Genomic DNA, 22,629 nt, shown 5'->3' with positions numbered 1-22,629 from the left:
TATGGTGATATTGGGAAATGTAAAAATAAAAGTTGGATAATGTTAATCATGTATCTGGGAAAATATCAAATCACAATATTCGCAAATTCTAATGAAATAATGTAAAGTATGGAAAAATTAACTTTCAGAAAACATTTAGGGAATTTGGGAAATTCGTGATATATTATGAGAAAAGATGATGTTTCAAAATGTGGGTAATTATTTTACAAATATTAGGGTATATAAAACCAAGGATTGGTAATGTTAATTAAATATCGGGAAATATTAAGCATCTATTAAGGAAGAATAATTGTTGGGAAATATGGGGAATTATTAAGAAACAAGGACTGAAAAATTGCAGGAATATTTTCAAATGTTAAAATAATAATTATATTGAAAAATGTGGGGAATTATAGGAAATATGGAAAAGATATTAAAATATGAGAAATTATTAAGGAAAAATATTAAATATTAAGGGAAATTTAAATTTTGCAAAATGTTGGGCATTGTTTAGGACATTTATATAAGGAAAAACTAAATTTTGAGAAATGTTAAGGAAATATGGTAATATTAGGAAATATGAAAACTAACCAAACAAATGTAGGGGTAATTTGAAATATTAAGTAAAAAAAAATGTATTGCAAAATCTCTGAAATTATTACAACATATACAAAAAAAAATAGTATTGGGAAATATGAATAAAATACTGGAAAATATGGAAAAAGTAAACTTTTGGAAACGACTCAGGAAATTTGGAAAATTTGAGAAATACTAAGAGAAAAAAAATCATATTGCAAATATTGGAGAATATAAAATCCAAAGATAGGTAATAATAATTAAATATTATTATTATAGATGCTGCAACTAGTCAGAAGAAATAAAAAATTATTGAAATATTTTTAAATATTACGTAAAATGTATGTGTACCATGTCGGGAATATTTAGGGAAAATATATATATATAAAAAAACAATATTGAGAAATATTAATGAAACACCGGAAAATATGGGGAATCATTAATCAGAAAATATATGAAAATAAAAAAAACACACTTTTGAAAATATTTAGCGAATTAGAAAATTTGCGAAATATTTTGAGAAAAAATAATATTGCGAAATGTGGGTAATTATTTGGCAAATGTTGGGAAATATAAGGAAAATATAAATTTTGAGTATTAGGGAAATATGGAAATATTTGAGAAATAAAAAAACAAAAGATTGGGAGTGGGAAATATAAGGAGAAGAACTGAAAAACTATAGGAACATTTTGAAATGTTAAGGAAATGATATAGGGAAATGTCAGGAGTTATTAAGGAAAAAATATAAGATAATATTATATTTATTAAGATTTATTTAGCCATATTGGGAAATATGAAAAATATTAATGAAACGAGTAAAAATTGAGAAACGTTAACAAAACGCGAAAAACAATGAAATACAAAAAATGTTGGGAAATGTTGAGGGAATTTGGAAACGTTCCGGAATTATTGAGCAAATATAAAAAAACGAGATATATAATATTAATGAAACGTCTATAAATAGAGGGAAATATGAGTTTATATAAATAACCGTCAGGTGGCGACCATTGTTTCGTGTCGGTGGTGCCTCGGGGGCGGAAGTTGCCGTGTTACGACTGTCGCGACTACAATCCGGAAACTCAAATACTCACGCTCACGTATAGCTACGTGAAGACGCTGACCCGGATACCGGAGAACGGGCAGGTCGACCAGGAAGTGTTGACGTTTCTGGAGACCGCGTTCCGCAGTCTCGCCTGTCTGAACGGCTCGTTCCTGACCGAGAACGACAAGAGTTACCCGTGCAGCAGCAAACACCACGGCGTCGACGTCGAGATCGCCGGCAAAACGTTCAGTCTGATCGGGAAAATCGAAAAGCAGAGCATAAGGGACCTGGTTTGGAACTGCATCACGGAGGACGTGCTACGTCAGCTGGTACCGAACCCGCCCGACGTCGAAGCGTTGAGGGCGTACCTGGTGCTGCCGCTCTACCACGAGTTCAGTAACCCGAGGCAGTACCCCAGGTTGCAGAAACCCTTCGCTAGTGCGTTCCTCGCTCTCAAACCGCCCGCCGACAAGATCGTCGGCGGATGGTGGGCGTCCGCCTCCGTCGACTACTTCGAGAGACTCGTGAACGTCTTCAAGATCGTAGCCGGGTTCATTTTGCGCAACCAGAAGATCCCCCAGGGACGGGTGAGTCGCCCCCGGGAAAAATTAAGCAATGCTGGCCCAAATAAAATCTTTTTTTTTTCTTTAGTTTAACGCTCGATATACGCGGCGTGTTCAAAAAGTGAAGTTTTATCAAAAAGTGTTTATTTATTCATCAAAATACACTTGTGCCAACGTTCTTTCTGATCCTTGAAGCACCTGTGGTATGCACGTTCTTTATCTTTCATCGGTTTGCTGAGTTTCGGGAACAGGAAAAAGTCACAGGGGGCCTATCCGGTGAATATGATGGCCGAGGCATGATTCTGGGACGACTGGGCTTTGGTTTCGACGTCATACCCATATACCCATGAGTCGTTACCAGTTTGAGCATATCAGGATCGTCATTGACGACAAAATTAAACAGTTTCGAAACGAATTTTGCTGCCACAGGTCTCATACCCAAAACTTCCGAGAAAATAGAGACGCCGACGTTTTCAGCCACTTCTCTAATAGTGATTAGACTATTTTTCAACACCATTTTCCACCAGTTATTAATAATAAAATCTTTATGTAGCATTATGCTACATAAAAAATACAAAATATTAATTCTAAGCATAAAATTTCAGATAAAAGGAAACCAATGTCTCTGAAATAGGTAACTTTTTCGCAAACATAAATGGGAACGCACCGCTGTTGAATTTTAAAAATAAATACATAGACATTAAACACTACTTTTTGTTTTACATTAATCATAGCTCTATAAAAGTTAAACTATTGCTTTGAGCGTTCATTTAAGGTTTTGATTTATAGTTAGCCTTAATGTCAAAAAAGCATGAGACAACCCGTAGTAAACAAAACAAATAAGAACTGAAAGTTCAGATTTTCACGAAATTATATATTTTGACATGACAATTGTTTCTCAAATGTAATATTCACAAACTACCTGCTACTATATATACCGAAAAATGACCATAAAACCATAATTAATGTTGTTGCGAGAATTTAAGTTCAGTATAGGAGAGGTATTTAAATCTAATTGATCGTTAAGCAATACATTTGAATGTCTCATTTTGTTCATCTCCATGGCTTCCAATAAATTTAATTTTTTACTTTTTGTGGCTGTGCGTAATATATCAAAATTGTCAATTATTTCAGACCGTCTTTTATGACGCCGCTTTAGTCGCCGCGCTCGACGTCATGGCCTTCCTGAACAAAATCAATTATGGCGGCGACGGCTACAAGGTGTGCCACGATGTGTTCCACATCAACGACCTGCAGGATTACCTCGACGTGAGGGTCGACTACGTCATGTGGCTCTCGGACAACGGAGTAAGTCTCTCGAGCTATCGATCTCAAATTTCGCGCCTTTTTAATACCCTATCGAACGCACGAGGTTACGAAAAATGGCAGCGATTCGACCCCGGCGGCTTTTACCGCCTTAATTTTAGTTGTAATTTAGTGTTTTTCGAGAGCGCTAGTGTTCTTTTAGATCGTGACCAGTAGTAATGATAGACCGGTTAAGGAGCAAAAAAACGCACATAACCTCAAAAACCGCGATATGCTCCGTCCCCGTCTTTTTTATATCTTATATGCAGTCGAGAGATTATCGATCTTTTGATTTTTGAACAGCGGCAGCAGTAGGGACACGATCGATTTTGGTCTTTTATACCATATAGAGATCTCGGTTAAAATCGATAGTTTTTCTATATTTTCATTTTTCAAAAGAGCGAAAATAATATTGCTTCTTTATCAACTTGGATTATTTAATAGTAATATAAAAATTTCGGTTAGCTTTTTGATACAATGTAGCAGTGACGATTAACTCGATAGTTTATCGATATGTCAATTTTTAAACAAAGCCGACAAAAATGGAAGTGTGTGTTTTTTTTAATATATGGAGGTAGCAATAGTGGTAAGATCGAATGTTTATTAATGTTGTATTTTTTTATACCATTTAGAGGCGGCTATAAACTCAATAGTTAATCGGCATTTTTGTTTGTTAACAGTGTGAACCGAAAGGATCGTTTCTGTATCAATAACATAAAAGTTTTGGTTAGTTATATTAATTAATAATAAAATATATATTTTATTGTTTTAGTATTTCGATTGATTTTTAAACAGCAGTAAATTGTCGACTTTAAAAAAATACAGTCGATTGTTTATTAATAATATATATTGATTTAGTTTTTTTTATACATTATGGGGATCTCGATAAAGTCACAATGCGGAAAAAAAGATCGTTTCTTTGTCAGCAACATAAAAATTTTGGTTTTATCATATAGCCTATAGTTTTTTAATATTTTACTCATAAAACAGAACGGAGAGTAGACTAATTTATTAAGAAAATGGATATTTAAATCTTTTTTGATATCTTATATGTAGTCGATAGATTGTCGATATTTTGAGTTTTGAACGGCGGCGATCATATCGAGATCTCGGTAAAGTCGATAGTTTCTCGATATTGCTTCTTTATCAACTTCGAGTGTTTAATAATGATATAAAAATTTCGGGTAGCTTTCTAATACCATGTAGCGGTGACGATTAACTCGATAGTTTATCGTTTCTTTATCGATTATATAGAAGTTTTTCTTTAATATATTAGTAGTTAGTTAGTTTATTAATATTGTAGTGACTATTAACTTTTGTATTCACACTTTTTTTTATATCTTTCAAAATTAACCCTGTAGGTGGAACACATCTCGTACGTTTAATGTCATTGTTTTTTCTTAGTGTAATTTAATAAGATTGTATCCACCTAGATAAATAAAAAAATATATATTATTACCAAAAATTTTGATAGTCCGGACGCGAGTTTGATTGCCGTCGGGAGGTAACTTCCATACGAACGATGTAATTTCGCTTTCAGACCGACAACCGTCTGTTCCTGTGCAATTACCCGTTCGTGTTCGACGCGCACGCTAAGCTCAGCCTGCTCGAGACCGATCAGACGATCCAGATGCAGAACGCGATGCACAGCGCGGCGCAGCAGGCCGTGCTCGCCGCCATGTTTAACCCCGCCCGCACCGCCGTCGTCTACCAATTCCTGGTGTTGAACGTCACCCGCGAGCACATCATCGAAGACACTCTACGGGAGCTGTCCAACGTGAACCCTCGCGATTTGAAGAAGCCGCTCAAGGTGAAGTTTTGCGGCGAAGAGGCGGAGGACGCGGGCGGCGTCACCAAGGAGTTCTTCATGCTCCTGCTCCGCCAGATCCTCGACCCGAAGTACGGCATGTTCAGGGAGTACGAGGAGACGCGGACGATATGGTTCGCGGAGAACGCGTTCGAAGAAGACAACGTATACTTTTTGATAGGTAAGTGTAAAAAAAAGATACGAATTAAGGAAAGACCCGGGCAAGCTGTAAGAACGAAATATGGCCGAAATTTGGGGTTTTGTTAGGAAAGATACTAAACAATATTTATTTAGAGCAGAGGTAAGGTGTTTCAATTCTGACTTCAGAGAGTTGATAACTGATGGCGATGTGACAATGCACTGAGGGCGTAGGTTTTCTGTATACATAATGACTCAATGTTAGGTCTTCTGATTTTCTATTGATAAGAATATCTAAGAGTGGGAGCTTCTTATTAGTTTCTAATTCAATGGTAAAACATATGTTAGAGTCTATAGAGGTTAATTATCTTAGAAAATCTACTAGGGATTATATTCGCTATGACTGGTGATGGTGGAGAACCCGTAGCTGTTCCCGACAAAAATTTGACCGTTATAAGAAAAATATGTTTCAGACAAGCATTTTTCAATTATGTCCGTCATTTAGCTCCGCCCCCTCAAACAATATATAAGCAGGTGCAGAGTAAGATGCGAGCCAGTGTCAGCCAAGCTCTGAAGAAGCCAACAAGATGATCCAGAAGTTTTATAAAAAGTATTGCATTAAATATTAGTAGTGTAGAAGTTTCTGTTGGAAAAAAAAATGCAGTTTTGTTCTCTATTCCAATTGAAAATTGAAAAATTTAGTTAGTTGATGGCCATGAAAGGGTTGATCTAATCTATCGACGCCTCCGATGGTTTTATTGTAGTTCACAACTAATTTTAGGTTTCTTTATGGGATTTGCTTCTTTGTTTTTCTTACCATGCCTTTTTTTTTAGTTTTTTTTTTTGTCACAAGTTAATCTTTTCTGTTCTGCCGCAGAGTACTCTGTAATTATTATCATTATCAAAAAATAATTGATAATCCAAGACCGCAAAATGGTCTGCTTTGAACGTACACCAATAAATTGGAAAAGTGGTGGTGCTGAATCCAAGATGTCTGTATTTATTTGTAATCAGATATCATTTGATTGGTTATCATCCTCGCTTTCCCCCGAATCCGATTCTATATCGCCATCGTCACTTCCGCTTTCTGATAGATTGGCATGCTCCAATTCAAAATCTTCCAACATATATTCAACAATAAGAAAAAATCTTATATTGTTATGTACTAGCGTAAAACTTATTCTAGCAAAGTGCGTATATTACACGTCCGCACAAGAAAAAGTTAACTTTTAGAATGATAATGTGAGTAGAATTTCGTGACTTCACCGCCCTCTGTCCAGTTTTGACATACGAAAATCCCAAAGAAAGGAATTAATGTCGCTACTCCTCGAGAGATGGCGGTACGTCATACCCACAGGAGAGTGAGACCTCCTCCGGGCAGTGTTTATAATTTCTCGGGTTCAATGGGGTTTTCTTCGCTGCACGCGCATACAACTCGTCGTATACAGAACTAGAATCGAGACGAAATGTGTAGGGATGATCTGCGGACTGGCCATCTACAATTTCACCATCATCGATATCCCGTTCCCGTTAGCGCTCTACAAGAAGCTGCTGCGCGAGCCTGTCGGCCTGTCGGACGTCAAAGATCTGTCGCCGACGATAGCGCGTTCCTTAAAGAGCGTGCTAGACTACGCGGACGACGACATGGAGGACGTGTTCTGTCTATCTTTCGACGTCAGTCGCGACGTGTGGGGCGAGGTGGTGACGGTCGAGCTCAAACCCGGCGGCTCCCAGATCCCGGTCAACCAGGAGAACAAGTGAGTGCGCAGTCTACATTGAATGTTTGTAAATTTTGAAATTTGGTTCGGGGTTCGCCTCTAGTAACGGGCATTTTGTCCCAAAGAGTAGCTTTGACCGCTAAGTATTACCTATATACGGACATACAGACGATTCTGCACTTGGGAATGAAGGATCTAAGGTCACAGTGTATCAGATCGATGTTTTTGTTCGCATTTTGAAGCTCAGGTCTTTTGATCCATCCGGTGGTTATTATTTTCTGAAGGAATATCTTCTGCCTTTGTCCAGATCACTGTAGAAATGTTCCACATTTTCAAGAAATAGGGTACCTTTAGTAGTTTTCACATCAAAACTACTTAGTAGTACATTAGTACTATAAACAATTAGTGTGTAATGTACCTGAGTGATACCAAATTTTTGGTATTACCACAAAACTGGTTAGCAGCACGTCAGTAAAAATAAATAGTAAGAGGTCAAAGGTCACAATTTTCATGTCTTTAGGCCCTTGATTCATTACAAATAGAATTATGTTCTGAACAAGGGTAACATTTTTTTTCTATAACGGTTTTGTTCCAAAGGACTAGTTTTCTCCGCTTAGTATTACCCCAAAACTACTTAGCAGTACCTCAGTACCACAGATAAATAATACTTAAGGTACCTTGGTGATACAAAATATGTAGAAAAAAATCATACAGGGGATTCTAAACGCTCCAATCACTTGAGAACAAATGTCGCATTGTATCAGGTCCCGGTTTTCTGTTCGTGTTCTATGACTCAAGTCCACTTGGCAATAAAAGGCCAAAAGTCACAATCATCATCACTACTAATAGGATGATCTGAAAAAGGGTAACATTTTATTTTTTTGTAATGGTTTTGTTGCAAGTAGTTTTCACCACTTAGTATTACCCCAAAACTACGTAGTACTCGGGACTACAAATAATGCGGAGAAATGATTTGTTTTCTCGATATCCTGCAAGTGCGGTTTTTATTTTTTTTTAAATACTTCTCGACCCCCCAGCCCCCCCCAGTTTCAATAGGCTTCGTTACGGAGCTAAACTCGATATATGTGTCAAATTTCAAGTGGATGGCTTCAATTTTCGGACATTTATCGTGTTTCATAGCGAAGTCCAAAAAACAGATGAAAATCGAAAAAAAAAAAGATGGACGCCTTGGTTTGATCAGGCCCATTTACTGATTTGTGTACCTTGTGCACGGCCTCAAAGGAGCCAAATTTGAAGGTCGTGCTGCAAACCGTTCAAAAGATATAGCCAATTAATGCCAGGTCTACAGAGAAACGGAGAACGGATAACGGAGAACAGAAAAAAAAGTTTTCATCGATTTTTCGAAAGTAACAAGAGCATAGCATAAGGTTTTTTTTAAGATTTCGATTTATACATCCATTTTAAACGGCCAATAGCCCTTTGTGTAAAAAATATCTAAAAGTAACCCCAATTTTTTTGCCTCGTTTTGAAGTGGAAGAGTAATATTGTTTATTTTTACGATTACTTCAGAAGCAAGACTCTTAACATCCACCGGCCGGCCAAAAAACATTACAGAACATTTTTTTTTTTTTGGTTTAAAATCGAACTGTGAACTCTGGAAATTCTGTCAATTCGTTCAAGGTCGCTGCTGATATTTTGGCACTCAAGCTGCCTTCTCCCTGTTAAGTAGTTTTTAACTAAATTTACCCAAAACCTAAGTATTTAAGAACAGTGAGGAGAATATTGGGCACGTTCTATAACCTTGGATAATATTGGCAGAATGGAAATGGGCGCTTAAGTTGCTCAACTATTGCGGGTCGTCAATCTACGGAAGAGGGATAATATTAACTAATTGTTTCAAGAATGTTCTGTATATGCTTTTTTCTCGCAGCGGATCACTTTGTCAGTAAAGTTTCCAAGTTCCTCTGTAACGGGCCCGATTTTCGGGTGTTTTTTTCTTAATTTTCTGCGATCCAAGGTGTTCCTTTTTAAATGTATCAGATCCGAACGTTTCATATATATTCCCTTCAGGCTGCGACCGTCTCTTTGCAGACACGAATACGTCCAGCTGTACATCGATTACGTGCTGAATAAGTCGGTAGAGCAGCAGTACCGCGCGTTCCACACCGGTTTCATGAAGGTGTGCGACGGCCGCGTCATCAAACTGTTCTACTCGTACGAGCTGATGGACGTCGTGATCGGCAACGAGAACTATGACTGGCACGCGCTTGAGGAGGCGGCCGAGTACAAGAACGGATACAAGTCGTCCGACCCGACGATACGGTAACGCCCCCATTGTTATTATCGCGAATTTTATATTTTTATCGTCGGGATTATTTTTCTATGATACTACGCCGCCCCCGAGGTCCACTCGCTAGATTACCAGGTGTCAATTCGATAACACCCTGTATAAATATGTAAACCGTTTAAAATTAACGTACCACTTACTTTTTCTGACTGATAAGCGGCTAGTGTTAGAAATCTTATGTGGTTTACGTCAAGTAGGCGTTTCTGTTATTTTTGTACCGCTTTTATAATTTTTTTTTCAGTTTGATAAGCGTATTATTTGCAATCGCGGTCCCGGTGTCGGTTATTCTTTTGTGCGGGATCGAAATTTCAAAATCTGGTTGCGAAAGTATGAATCGAGTGTGTTATTTAAGTGATGACGAACTTGGTCTGTATAATGGTTAAAAGGGCAGGAAAATATACTATTGTCGGGAGAAGATGAAAGGCAGTTGGATTGGCTAGCAGACACACAGAAAATATGCTTGAAAGAGCTAACTAACCAATTCTAAACTACTGGAAATGTCAGGATGTCTGCCTCAACCATCGGGAGAAGGTTAAAGGAAATAATCGGATTGGCTAGCAGAAGGTGTGCTGCTGCACCGTTGCTTACTGCAGATCACAGATCACAGAAGATTAAAATTCGCTAGAGAACATGGCGCACTGGATTGCGGGCAACAGGAAAAGGATTTAATTCACAGAGTAAGCCTAAAACATAACATGGCAACCGTGGTGATGGCAGGAAAAGAAGGGCTACAAGTCAAATGGAGAGAAGAAGTGTCACAGATAAAACTGGAACGACCCAAAAATCTCCAGATGGTCGTAATAGAGTATGACGCACACCCGGAAAGATTTTATGATGTATCTCTCCAGAGGTGGTTCAAAAAATGTTCTCGCACAGAGCTGGATCCTATAATCTATAGGCGACACGACCGACTTAAATATAATATGATTAATTTAGCGTCATATGCCTGTTCCGATTAACCCGCCAAAGTTAGAGCGTGTCGTTCGCTTGAAATGGGAAAACATACCTTAAGAAATCATCCAGGACTTAATAGCGTCAGAACTACAGAAGTAGTTGTAAAAGCTCCAGGAGGTAAAACGCTTTATTGAAGTTTTTTGTAAAATTATTTTTCAAAAAAACTTCCACAAGGGAGTGTAATTTGTTATTATTGTTAATGTCCCTGCTTTAGCTCCTCCCCCCTCAAACCGTATATAAGCGGGCGCAGAATAGACTGCGAGTCAGTCTCAGTTTCAGAAGATTTGTGAATAGTATTTCTAAAATTTTGAAAAAATTTTTGCTGCAATTAAAAATTAAATTAAACGCCAAATAATTGTATTTTGCTCTGCCGCGTCGCCTTCAGGAACTTTTGGGAGGTGCTCCACGAGATGTCGCTGGAGGACAAGAAAAAGTTCCTCATTTTCCTCACGGGTACCTATCGGATCCCGATCCAGGGCATGAAGGGGATCAAGATCGTCGTCCAGCCGACCGGCGACGACAACTTTTTACCCGTCGCCCACACGTGTTTCAACCTGCTCGACCTGCCCCGATACAAGACCAAAGAGAAGCTGCGGTACAAACTGCTGCAGGCCATCCAGCAGACGGAGGGTTTCTCGCTAGTGTGACGTCGCTTGTTACTTTACCATTACTTTATTTTTCGAAAAACTCAATAAAACTTTATACACGTGTTTACAGATCGGCATTTTTTTTTTTAATCATTGCGTTACAAAAGCTACACACACGTGCCGTAAAAACAAAAATTCGAGGACGTCCCGCCTCTATTGAAGCTCTATCCCATGGTGCAACTGTAGACTATGTCCCTTTCATCCGCCTCCCTAAAAAAAAAACGCGACAGAAAGACATTGAGAAGAAGAAGTTCCGATTCGAATCGTTCCGTCACAGACCACAACAAAGAAGTTATTGCGACCGACCAAAATCGAACTGTGTCTGTGTCTAATTGTACTGTGAAATTTTTTTATTTACATAACAATGAAGAACTTTAAAATCGCGTTTCCTACAGTCTCAGTCTCTCTGGAATCGTAGAGCCTGAATAAATTCGCATTTTTGAGGACGATTGATTGATGAAAAATATTCGAGAATGGACTGAAATGAACGTTCAAACACTCGGCAGAATAGCAGAAAAAAAGTTATTTTAAATCTACGACTGATGTTCCGATTCGAATCGTGACAGATATAATACGACCAAAAATATAGTGCATATAGTATACAGTAGCTTAACAGATGTTTATTCTGCATTAAGTAGGTCTTGCCTGAGATTTTATTTTTAAATTTCATTAAGTATTGATGCCGCGGGGTATTTTCGAATAAGTAGGAGTGTTTATTTTAGCATCAAGGGTTTAATGTAAATTGCAATATGTTCGTATATATTACGGAGATTTTGACTGTGATCCTTCCAGTTTATGTACCTGATTCTCGAGCTTTGACCCTGCGACGCTGTTTTTACTGGATAGTTCAAACGGTAAGGTTAAGTACCTTACCTTACCTTAAAGAATAAAATATTTACTGATACTTTACTATTATTATATTTGATATTTTGTAAATTAATAATGATACTATGTAGAAACGTAATAAACTCTTACTTTGTACTATTGTTTTTACCTACAAAGTTGTCAAACCACTATATTTTTGGTCGAAGTATAACGGCATACTCACTGCGGTTTGGGTGCTCCTATTTGCGAAGGTCGAGGACTTGCAGCGTCGCTGCGCCGCTGACTCTCACGTGTTCGGCCACCTAGTGAGGGAAAAAACCAATACTGACGCGACAGTGGCGTACGTCGGAACGCCTTACCTTGAACAGGGGCGGGTCGGACGGGTGCGGGTGGAACCCGGACTGTCTGCAGTTGGCGACATACTGAAGCCCGTAGTTGGGCGTCAGTATGAAAAAACCGGTCCTGAAACGAAACGTCATTAAAACGGCCGGGGACGGCGCGACGTTTATACGCACTCGCTGTACTTGGGGGCGCAGACGATGGCGACCGCCTCAGGCATCAGCAGCTGGTAGGGGCAGTGGGTGTGAAGGTCGACGCTGGACAGGAACGCCGTCTGCGTCGGGTGGGTCTGGAATCAAACAGCCGCATTTGGGTTACGTTGGAACTAACGGGATAGACAAAATTCCCTGGACTGTATTTTTATTTTAATTTTGGTGAGAAAGTTTCGAGCTTCCTCTGATTTGGACCTCGCGGAAACCGCTAATTTGTACCGATGCTACCTGTAAAGCGAAGTCAAAGGATTATAGTTAGTTAAGGGACAAGACAGGGGCGACTCAGGTAGGTGTCTAACTACATATTGAAACAGCAAGAAAAAGATGAAACCCATATGGACAAAAAACTACTGCTCCGTATTATGCGCTACGCAGTCTCCGATAGTAGCATAGATGTATAGTCAATGACGCCATCGCGACTATCTCGAGGAGCGTATGTGATAGACGAAAACCGTAAAGACAAAAAAATGTAGTTCTTGATGGGGGCCCATAGTACAGTTTAGACCAATTATCCGTATTTTTTGCGAATTTTGATTAATAGTTATGGAAAACAACATTTTTCAGGATCTTTTACATTCTTGTCCATAATATATACCCTGTATATAATCGAGAAAATGCATAAAATAAAAGTTATAGTCAGTCAGTCAGTCCCGGATCTTCCACAGTTCTTGGATCAAGAATTTCGCCGATCAAGTTAATAGTTTTTCAGAAGATAATTTTTTTTCTGAACGCCAAAACAACCCAAAAGAAAATTTCAAAAAATGTTGAAAAAATACTTGGCGATATTTCATTGCACCTAGTTTGTGGGTGCGGACTTTCATATCTCTTCTGAATTTGAAGTCGATAGCTGCAAATTAGGGACATCTACTACATTGTTTTATAAAAGAAACTGACAATTGAAGCACAGCCTTCGAATTATGATCAATTGTACACCCTGTACATTTTCGGTTTATAGAATTTGATATGATACGAATTCGAGTTTTTCGTTTTTCGAACACATAAACGGTTTTCGACAATTGATTTTTTTATTGGACCCTTAAAGACGCGATTTTTAATTTTTTTTAAATTCTTCCGGACACCTCAACCCCACCAGTGGGAAGTCCGAACAAAGCCATTTTGTACGGGTTTATCGGTCTCTTGGGCTATATAAAAGGGGCCGTAGCTTCGATAGGCCGATTTAACGCCCCATCGATAGGGAACCAGAGAACAGAAAATTAAAAAAAAAATTTTCGACGCCTAGTTACGAGTTTCTTTGCCAAACGCGTACGCTTTCGAAAAATTCAATTTCATCGATCCTTTGAAAGAAACAGGATCAGAAGTACCTTTTGTTTGTCTTACACCCGCTGATTTTTACTGTATTGTGCTTGACCGTGACTAATCAAAGTGAGTATCTTGGCATACCAAGTGTACCCCGCATTAAAAATATTTTTTTTTGTTGACTGTTTTGATGGACGTCATAATTAAAATATACAGGAAATGAATCTGTAAATACTAAATGACAGTAAATAAAATTGCGGAACCCTTGTGTAAAGAGTTTTTGAAAAGATACGAGGAAAATTGAGTTGTTGGGGTACATTTGTACCCCACACGGTTCGACGAAGGTTAAAAAAAATTTAAGCGCATAAATATGTAGGGAAAAGTGTTGCAAAGAGACCCACCTCAAAAATTAACCAAAACAATTTTTTTTATTAAATACTTTTTAATAAATAAATAAATAAAATAATTATATATTAGTCAATGCATCTGAAAAACCAAAAAACATCTCCCACCCCCCACCCAAGCGATAACACGATTAAACAACAACAAAGGCGTCAACATTTATTTATTGAACCGCCGCTTTGCTTCCGATACTTCTTAATCTCGAATGCTGCGTCAGTGACGTTCGTACCCTCCTCGCGATGCCCTTCCGTCGCCGCCATACCGGGACACGTCACGCAGCGACAGTACCGGCGAAAAATCTCACCGCGCAGCGCCTCATTTTCCGCAGCGATGCTCCGCCGCTGTTCCGCGAGCGCCCGTCTCGACGCTTCCGCGTTCCCCACCCTTTGCCAAAACACGTCAAGGGCGGTCGCGTATTCGGCCGTCACGTACGCCGGTCGGGACATCTCGCGCCCAAAGTTCGCCGGGAACGGCAACACTTTTTCCTGTCGCACGCCGAAGAGAAAACGGAATCGATAATAGTAATCGACATTATCGATGGCCGACCAAAAATCAATAGTTCAACAATAAGATCCATGAACAAAATATGGACATTTACGACAAATTATTAATTATTATTACATTATTATCGTCTGTTAGAAGATCAAAATATCGTCACCACCAAATGTTAAAAAAATTCGATCGATAATATCGACAAGCAACTGATTCTATTGGTACCTCTGTTCAAAAATTAAATATATCGATAAACTATCGACTTTCTACGCGATAACCAAAGCAACAACAAATTTCGACATTATTGAAAAAAAAACAATTTTTTTGTCGCTTATGTTCAAAAAACAATACATCGATAAACTATCGACTTCGTCGTCACCTCCAGGTGATATCAAAGAAAATCAAACCCTTTATATGATTAATAAACAACTGTTATTGCTTCAGTTCAAAAATCAAAATAATGGAAATCTATAAACTTTACCGCTGATCAAAAGAAATCTTCATATTATTGATAAGTAATTGATTCTATCGTTGCTGTTACCTCCATCCAAAAATTAAAATATCGTCTTGGCATATGATATTAAATAAGAAAGTTTATATTATTGATAAAAAACGATTCTTTTGTCTGTTCAAAAATTAAAATGTCGACAAACTACCGACTCTAACGTCAATTCCACATGGTATTAAAAAAACAAAATCCTTGTATTATTAATAAACCATCAAATTTATTATTAAACTATTTTATTATTATTAAACTAACTACTTCGTATACATAAAAAATACAACTTTTATATAATTAATATAGAAACGATTGTTTTGTCCTGTTCTAAAATCAAAATATCGACAAACGATCGATTTTATCGTCATGTCTACATAGCATTTAAAAAAAAAAATATTCATCTGGTTAGTTAGTGAACTTAATTTAACAATTATTTGATAAAAAACAATATCATTGATAAAGAAACGATCCTATGGGACGCTCTGTTCAAAAATCTAAATATTGATATATTATCAAGTTTTGGCATCTCTATATGCTCCTTCTGGCAATATATATTATCATATTTTATTATATTTTATTATAATTAATTATTTATTTATTATAATTAATCCTATTAACCACTCTGTTGAAAAATTCAAATATCGATTAACCATCGACTTAATCCATGGTATTAAAAAAACAAAATATTTATGTAAATAATAAAAAAATGGATCTTATTGTCCGCTGTTGAAAAATCTCGATATAGAATCGACTTATTGTATGTTAGTAAAAAAACAAAACGAATTTATTAATTATAACCAATCCTGTCCGCTCTGTTCAGCAATCAAAATATCAATATTATTGACAAGATAACAGACCCTATTGTAGACTCTGTTCAAAAATTAAAATATCGAGAAACTATCTACTTAAAATATGATAGTTGAAAAACAAAATATATTATATATCTTAAATTATCTATATAAGAATTATTCCTATTGACCACTCCGTTGAAAAATTAAAATATCGATAAACGATCGACATGATAATTTTATATCATAGCAATTTAACACAGGATAGTAAAAAACAAACTTTCTATATTATTAATAAAACCGATCTTATTGTAGACCTTGTTGAAAAATTAAAATATCGATAAATTATCGACTTATTCTGCGATATTAAAAAAATAAAATATTTATATTAATAGTAAAACAGTAGATCTTATTGTCCCCTGTTCAGAAATCAAAATATCGATAAACTAACCACTTATTATATGTCTATTCAGCAATCAAAATATTGATAAGATAACGGGTTCTATGGTAGACCCTGTTCAAAAATCAAAACACCGAGAAACTATCTACTTAAAATATGATAGTTAAAAAACAAAATATCTATATTATATTATTTATATATATATATATATATATATATATATATATATATATATATATATATATATATATATATATATATATATATATATATATATATATATATATATATATAAGAAATAACCCTATTGTCCACTCTGTGATATTAAAAAAACAAAATATTTATATTATTAAAAAAATAGATCTTATTGTCTTATTATATGTTAATAAAAAAACGAAATATCTTTATTAATAATATAAAAGCCGATCCTATTTTCCGCTATATCGATAAACTACCGACCTAATATATGATTAACTATCAATATTATCAATAAAAGAACCGATCCTATTCGCTGTGCGAAAATCAAATTATCGATAAACTATCGACTCTATCGTCACTTCCGCTATATACGTTATATACGACCTTATCGGCTTCTCTACCTCCAAAGTCTCCAGGCGGCGGCAGGTGGCGCCGAGGCGGAGGACGCGTTCCGCACGAGCGCGAACGTCCCCGAGGCGCGTCGCGACGTCGTCGTGGCAAGCGGCGAGACGCGCGGCGCGCTCAAAGTCGGCCGCGCGGTCCCGCGCGAGTTTGCGCTTGAGCGCGTCGAACGCGGCGAGGAAAAAGTCGCGTTCGCCGCGCAGGTCCGCCAACTTTCGCTCGAAGTACGCGCGCTGTTCGGCGCGAGCGACGCGCAGCGCGCGCGCGCGATCCGACGCCGCCCGAATCGCATCCAGACGTTTGGCGATCGTCGCCTGAAGGCGGTCGTCTCGCTTTTTCAGCTTGTCGTCCGCGTTCTTCCTTTCTCTCGTTCGGTCGCGGTAACGATCGACGAAAGCGACCGTGGCGTCGCGCGCGCGCAGCCGGATTTCTTCGAGAACGGCTGCGCACTGCTCGACCAGCTGCGCATCCTTCGACGCCTGCTCCTCGAGTTTCGAGAAGTAGTCGGCGCGTCGCGTCCGCCGCACCTCCTTCGTCGCCATCTCGAGGATGTGCAACGCGGTTTTCAGGTGATCCTCGTTTTCACGAGACGACGACCTCGCGTCGGATAGGGTCGCGACGCGTTCGTCCATCACGCGTTTGATCTGCGAACGCACCCTTAGGGTACATACGGCGGAGCGACTAACCAAAACACGAAGGAACACACAGCCAATTGTATGAGAAAACTGTTGGGCGAATGATCCGAGCAGTCGTGCCCGTGTGAAACGTAAAAGGAGAAGACTACACTGCCCAAAGGACTAATAAAGTCTCCTCTCAAACTATCTATTATTAATAATACCGATCTTATTCTATATCCTGTTGAAAAATTAAAATATCGATAACCTATCGACTTCATCTATGCAATGGATTTTATTGACCGCCTTTTGAAAAATCACTCATAGGGTACATATGGCCGAGCGACAATATTCTAGGCTAGCGACTTGGCATGAAACGTGAAAGAAGAAGAAGATGACTACACTGTCCAAAGGACTAATAAAGTATCCCGACAGATTTTAGTAACTATTTGAGAATGGATATACCTCGTCGCTTCACTATGTTTATACCCATATATTTTCTACTCCCGCATTAGCATGTTTTTTGACCACTCCGTTGAAAAATTAAAATATCGATAAACAATCGACATAACAATTTTATATCATAAATTTAACATAGGATAGTAAAAAACAAAACGTATTTATTAATTATAACCGATCCTATTGTCCGCTCTGTTCAGCAATCAAAATATCAATATCAATTATTGATAAGATAACAGACTCTATTGTAGACTCTGTTCAAAAATCAAAATATCGATAAACTATCGACTTAATATATGATACTGAAAAAATTAAATATATATATATTATTAATAAATGAACCGATGCTCCGTTCGATTCATTTATTAACTATCGACTGAATATATGACGGTAAATAAACAAAATATCTTGTTTTCTTGTTTAATAGTTACTCGAATATCTTCGTAATTGAATAGAAAAATTTTGTCAAGTTCGGAACCACCGCTCAACGCAGAGAATTTTCACACGAATAGACGCCGGTTTGCGGTATTTCTCATTGCACAAATTGCACGGAATTTGATCGATATCGACCGCCAAACGTAAGGTATTTTTGATTAAAAAAATTATTGGAAGACCTCATTCTGAATGCAAATCTTATCGAAATCGACTAGAAAAGGGCGAAGTTTCACGCATTTTCCGTCAAACATTCCCTTCGGAGGCACCGTTCACTCCAGAGACGACTTGGATCGATGACCGGTGCTTTGAGGCAGTTTTTCGTTATAAAAACTGTCGGAAAGGTACACTCGTGTTTTGTCGTTTTATCGACATTTAGATCGATAACTTGATAAATTGCCACAAACCTCTTCGGCGAACTCGCGATCAAGTTCGCGAACTCGGGCCCCGAACCCGTCGATTATCCGGTCAATGTGTTCGGAGTGCGCCGTCGCGTTTAGAAAGCGATGGCGCTCGGCTTCGTCGAGCTCGTCCATGAGGAGACCGATAGCGAAATCTTTGCAGTCGACGGCGCGTTCGAAGCATCGCCACGCGTACGTCAGGTCGTCGCGCATGCGCGGTAACGCCGCCTCCGTCAACATCCGTTCCCAGTTTTTCTCCTGACGGGCGAGCGTAATGGCGCCGTATTTCGTCTCGCGTTCGAGCCGCGCCATTTGCAGCTCGCGCCTGCGTTCGATCTGCTGCCTTTTCCTCGCATCTTCGTCGCCCTTTCGCGGTTTACGTTTCGGTCCCATTTCGATAGCGTAAAACGTCACGTCACCTAAACGACGTGTGACGTCTGAGAAACCACGGACCATAGCCGAAAGTTCGGTATCGACAAGGGACGGACAATCGTATACGCTTTTTTTATGGCCTTCGCGAATTACAATATCGAAGTATTCTAACAACGTCAGCTTCATCAAGATGTCGATGCACGTTATACATAATTAAAAGAAGGAATGCTGTGTTTTTTTTTTTCAATTCTTCTCACAGATTCTCTTGAGATGTCTAATTCTAATGCCACTTGTCTTAGCGACGCAGCTGGATTTACGTTGACGTATCCCACAACATTGATCTCCATTTCTTCACTTATAATAAAATTATCATGTCGATTATCGATATTAGCTTTCTAACGTGCAGGAAGGCGACGTCCCGGATAGCGGGTTGCATACAATGCACGGGTCTGGCGAGAGTTTTCTCTGCATATCCACTTTTTTTTCATTTGTAAACTCATTATTGTTTTCCATGATAATCCGAATCGATAAAACGGCAAATCGATAGTCAAATGTACGATGTACATTGTACAATGTACAAACTGTCACAATTTTAAATCATGCCGACTGGATGATGAATAGAAGCAACGCCACCTAAGTAATATTTTGGTTTTACAAAAACGTATTTAATTATCTGGTTTTTTCCTTCCTGTGAGTCTATTTTTTAACGAAATTTGAAAATTTTGGTGTCAGAATGTTGCAAAAAAGTATCCGCCAAGTTCGTGATTATCCGAACTATTCGATTAGCCCCGCACTAACCGGGGCGCAGTTTATTTTTGGTCTCGCTACCGCAGTTAAAGGGGAACTCACGTGTATCCAGCCGATCGTGATCAGGTTGTGCTGGTCCTGGTAGTCGAATATCTCCTCTTCGTTAGTGGTCGCGCAAGAATCCGAAGTGCCCTTTTGTTTAGGCAAAATCATGTGGGTGATGATCAATTCGTCGCGTTCCAACTTGCCGGCGAGCACGCCGCAAGTCTCGACGTTTCGCGCGGTGTTGCCACGCGCCATCTCTTGAAACAGCGTCATCACTTTAGACGGCACCACCACCGACCTCAGCTTGCCGCTCTTGTAATCCGACGGATTCAGATCTGCCGGTTTTTTGGTACGATCGACTACCGGCTGGGGGGCGGGGATATCGTCGAGGGGCGGGGCCGAAGGAAGAGCCGGCAACGTCGCGACGGACGGCGACGTCAGGTTAGGGTCCGGGTAGCTGACATCATCGATGGGACCCGGTAACTGGGCGGTTATGAATTCGGCGGGGGCGACCGGGAGCGTCGCCCCCGGTTTTTTGACGTCGTCCGCTTTGGTTTTTTGACGTTCTTGTAGTTTTTTCTACAATAATGACAAATAATGGGCGGAAATCCCGGCACAGTGAAGAAATATGATGTTTCTAACCGGCGTTTTTTTTTTTGGGGGGGGGGGGGGGTTAGGTTGAAATACTTTAAGCACGTATTCTTCTGTGACTCAAAATAAGGACAAAACTTCATATAAACGAGGGCATGTAAAATGTAAAATATAAAGTTTATAATTTTTATTAGAATAATTAGCTTTACACTTCATAGTTTCATTTGTCTTTCGCTAATAAAAGGATTTATAAGAACAATCCAAGTAAAAAGTATTTTATACCAACTATGAACAAAATTAAAAGCTGTCGAATAATTGACATTTAATTTTTATTTACCCAGCAACACAAACAAACGCGTCATTAATTTCCAAGGCTTTAATTAATAATAAAATAATTATACCAATATAATGTACCAAATTTTATTTTAAAATATTTACGTGTTTCGAAAATATTTACACAAAAATCGCCATCACCTCTTCATATTTAACACCCTGTATGTTAAAAAATAAGACGTTTTGGACCCTAGTTTATATGAACCTTTATCCTTATTTTGGATCACAGAATACATGACGTCTAATTTCGAGACACCCTGTATGAGAGAGGAAAAATGGCAATTTCCTCAGAAAATTTTTATGTACTAACTAATTGAAAAGGTGAACGCATTATCGAAATTGATAAACTTTTATTGCAGAATATCACAGGTAGACAAATTTTGATATTTCTCTTGATGAATAGAACATACCACATTTTTAGATACATTTAGATACAACTCCGCAAATATTTGCTGAATTTTGTATTAAAAGAATAGAAGAAGAGATCTATTCAGCTGAAGATGAAATCACACAAACCACTGGTAAGTGGAATAAAATTAAATGTTCAAATGTCTCATTTTCTTGGACAAACAAGAGTACTTTACTACTTTTGGATGAATATAAGAACTGCATTAAACAATTTCAAAATCTAAAAATAAAAAAGAAAAATGTTTGGGATAAAATTTCAAAAGAAAGGAAAACAGAAATAAATCCAACAAACTGAAATAAATTTACCCAAATGGACACTCTTAAAGGCAAAGTGATTAATGGAGACAAAAAATAAAAGCTTGTCCCGGCAAAATCTCTTGAAAAAATGCAAAAAAGTGCATATTTACAAGAGAATAACCAGATTCGAAGAGAACAACTAGAAATTCTAAGAAATCTAAGGAAACAGCAAAATCCATACTAAACAAAGTGAGTAAAATAAAGAATACCTTTTTACTCTATTATATGTTTAGAAAAGTATTTGATTTTTTTTTGTCATATATGCAACTGTATGGTAATTGCAAGGGTGAAATTTCAAAATAGGTAAAACAAATTCAAAATTCTATCCCGAGGAGAAATATAGCACTTGGAAGAGCACAGTTACTATATTTGCTGTCTCTAGATTAGATTAGAATTTACTAGGCGTTCTGCTACAAAGTAGCGACATACCAGTTGAATGCAGTACGTCTGATAGTCCTGCTTGTAGGCCTCCATCAGTTTTTCTTTGAGCTGCTCGGCCCGGGGCAGCACCTCCCTCAGTGTCGCCTGGTTCGCCGCCTTCATCGAAGCCGGGACCCCGTTAAAGTCCGGGTGCTTGCGAATCTTCTCCAAAAACAATGTCATAAACTTCAGGTAGAGGCAGTAGGCGTTCTCGAAGTTGCCCTCCTCGTAATAAACGTTCGCCATCCGCACCATTTCGAGACCGGAACGGTAGTACCTCGCCGGAGGCACGTGGGGATCCACCTGCACCATGTTACTGTAGTTGATGAGTTGTCTCAGTCGTTCCTGAGGCTCGATGGTCTCCAGTATGCCGGACGCCTTGTTTTTCGCCATCGCGCGAACTAAGTGTCCACGTCCGTAAGACAAAAACGCCGGGACATAACTACTACCCACTATTACACCTTCGGGTGACTCATTTGACGATAATTGTTTGCTTTTAGTCGCCTAGCGCGAGGTTATGTGCAGAGGTTGAGAGGTTGGTTGTGTCCAGCGACAGTAGGACTTTGTGCAATGGCTGGACGGACTTGTTGTGAAACGTAAAAGAAGAAGAATATGCAGTAGGAGCTGGTTTTGAATTAACTCGATATTCTGTGCGTCGA

At 38.5% G+C, this 22,629-nt stretch overlaps 3 protein-coding genes across 5 annotated transcripts in view; 1 reads left to right on the top strand and 2 right to left on the bottom strand.

Moving 5' to 3' along the window:
- LOC132701362 (probable E3 ubiquitin-protein ligase HERC4) overlaps positions 1-12,079 on the top strand; it is an 18,621-nt gene extending 6,542 nt beyond the window's left edge. For 2 of the 3 annotated variants that reach the window (XM_060669198.1, XM_060669199.1), the window contains exons 4-9: positions 1,553-2,184; positions 3,295-3,468; positions 5,006-5,453; positions 6,885-7,167; positions 9,181-9,411; positions 10,776-11,053. In XM_060669198.1, coding sequence (XP_060525181.1) covers positions 1,553-2,184; positions 3,295-3,468; positions 5,006-5,453; positions 6,885-7,167; positions 9,181-9,411; positions 10,776-11,037 — 2,030 coding nt within the window. In that variant the 3' untranslated portion in view covers positions 11,038-11,053. Of the gene's footprint in view, positions 1-1,552; positions 2,185-3,294; positions 3,469-5,005; positions 5,454-6,884; positions 7,168-9,180; positions 9,412-10,775; positions 11,054-11,829 lie in introns of those variants that run through there. The other variant, XM_060669200.1, reaches the window with a different exon arrangement.
- Positions 11,107-22,629, bottom strand: LOC132701364 (STAM-binding protein). Its single transcript, XM_060669203.1, has 6 exons — positions 21,980-22,629; positions 19,979-20,500; positions 12,378-12,490; positions 12,222-12,324; positions 12,086-12,164; positions 11,107-11,247 (listed from the first exon to the last, which is right to left on the bottom strand). Exons 1-5 carry the CDS (start codon positions 22,361-22,363, stop codon positions 12,102-12,104), a joined length of 1,185 nt encoding a protein of 394 aa, XP_060525186.1. The 5' UTR covers positions 22,364-22,629; the 3' UTR covers positions 11,107-11,247; positions 12,086-12,101.
- LOC132701363 (dynein regulatory complex subunit 2-like) lies at positions 16,563-19,953 on the bottom strand. Its single transcript, XM_060669202.1, has 2 exons — positions 18,764-19,953; positions 16,563-17,495 (listed from the first exon to the last, which is right to left on the bottom strand). The coding sequence occupies exons 1-2, from the start codon at positions 19,313-19,315 to the stop codon at positions 16,779-16,781; spliced, it is 1,269 nt and encodes a 422-aa protein (XP_060525185.1). The 5' UTR covers positions 19,316-19,953; the 3' UTR covers positions 16,563-16,778.

Source organism: Cylas formicarius, unplaced genomic scaffold (genome assembly GCF_029955315.1).
Source record: "Cylas formicarius isolate icCylForm1 unplaced genomic scaffold, icCylForm1.1 PGA_scaffold_4__25_contigs__length_36172078, whole genome shotgun sequence".
Classification (NCBI taxonomy): domain Eukaryota; kingdom Metazoa; phylum Arthropoda; class Insecta; order Coleoptera; family Brentidae; genus Cylas; species Cylas formicarius.
The sequence above is the reverse complement of the archived record's forward strand: the minus strand, read 5'-3'. Positions and strand labels throughout refer to the sequence as shown.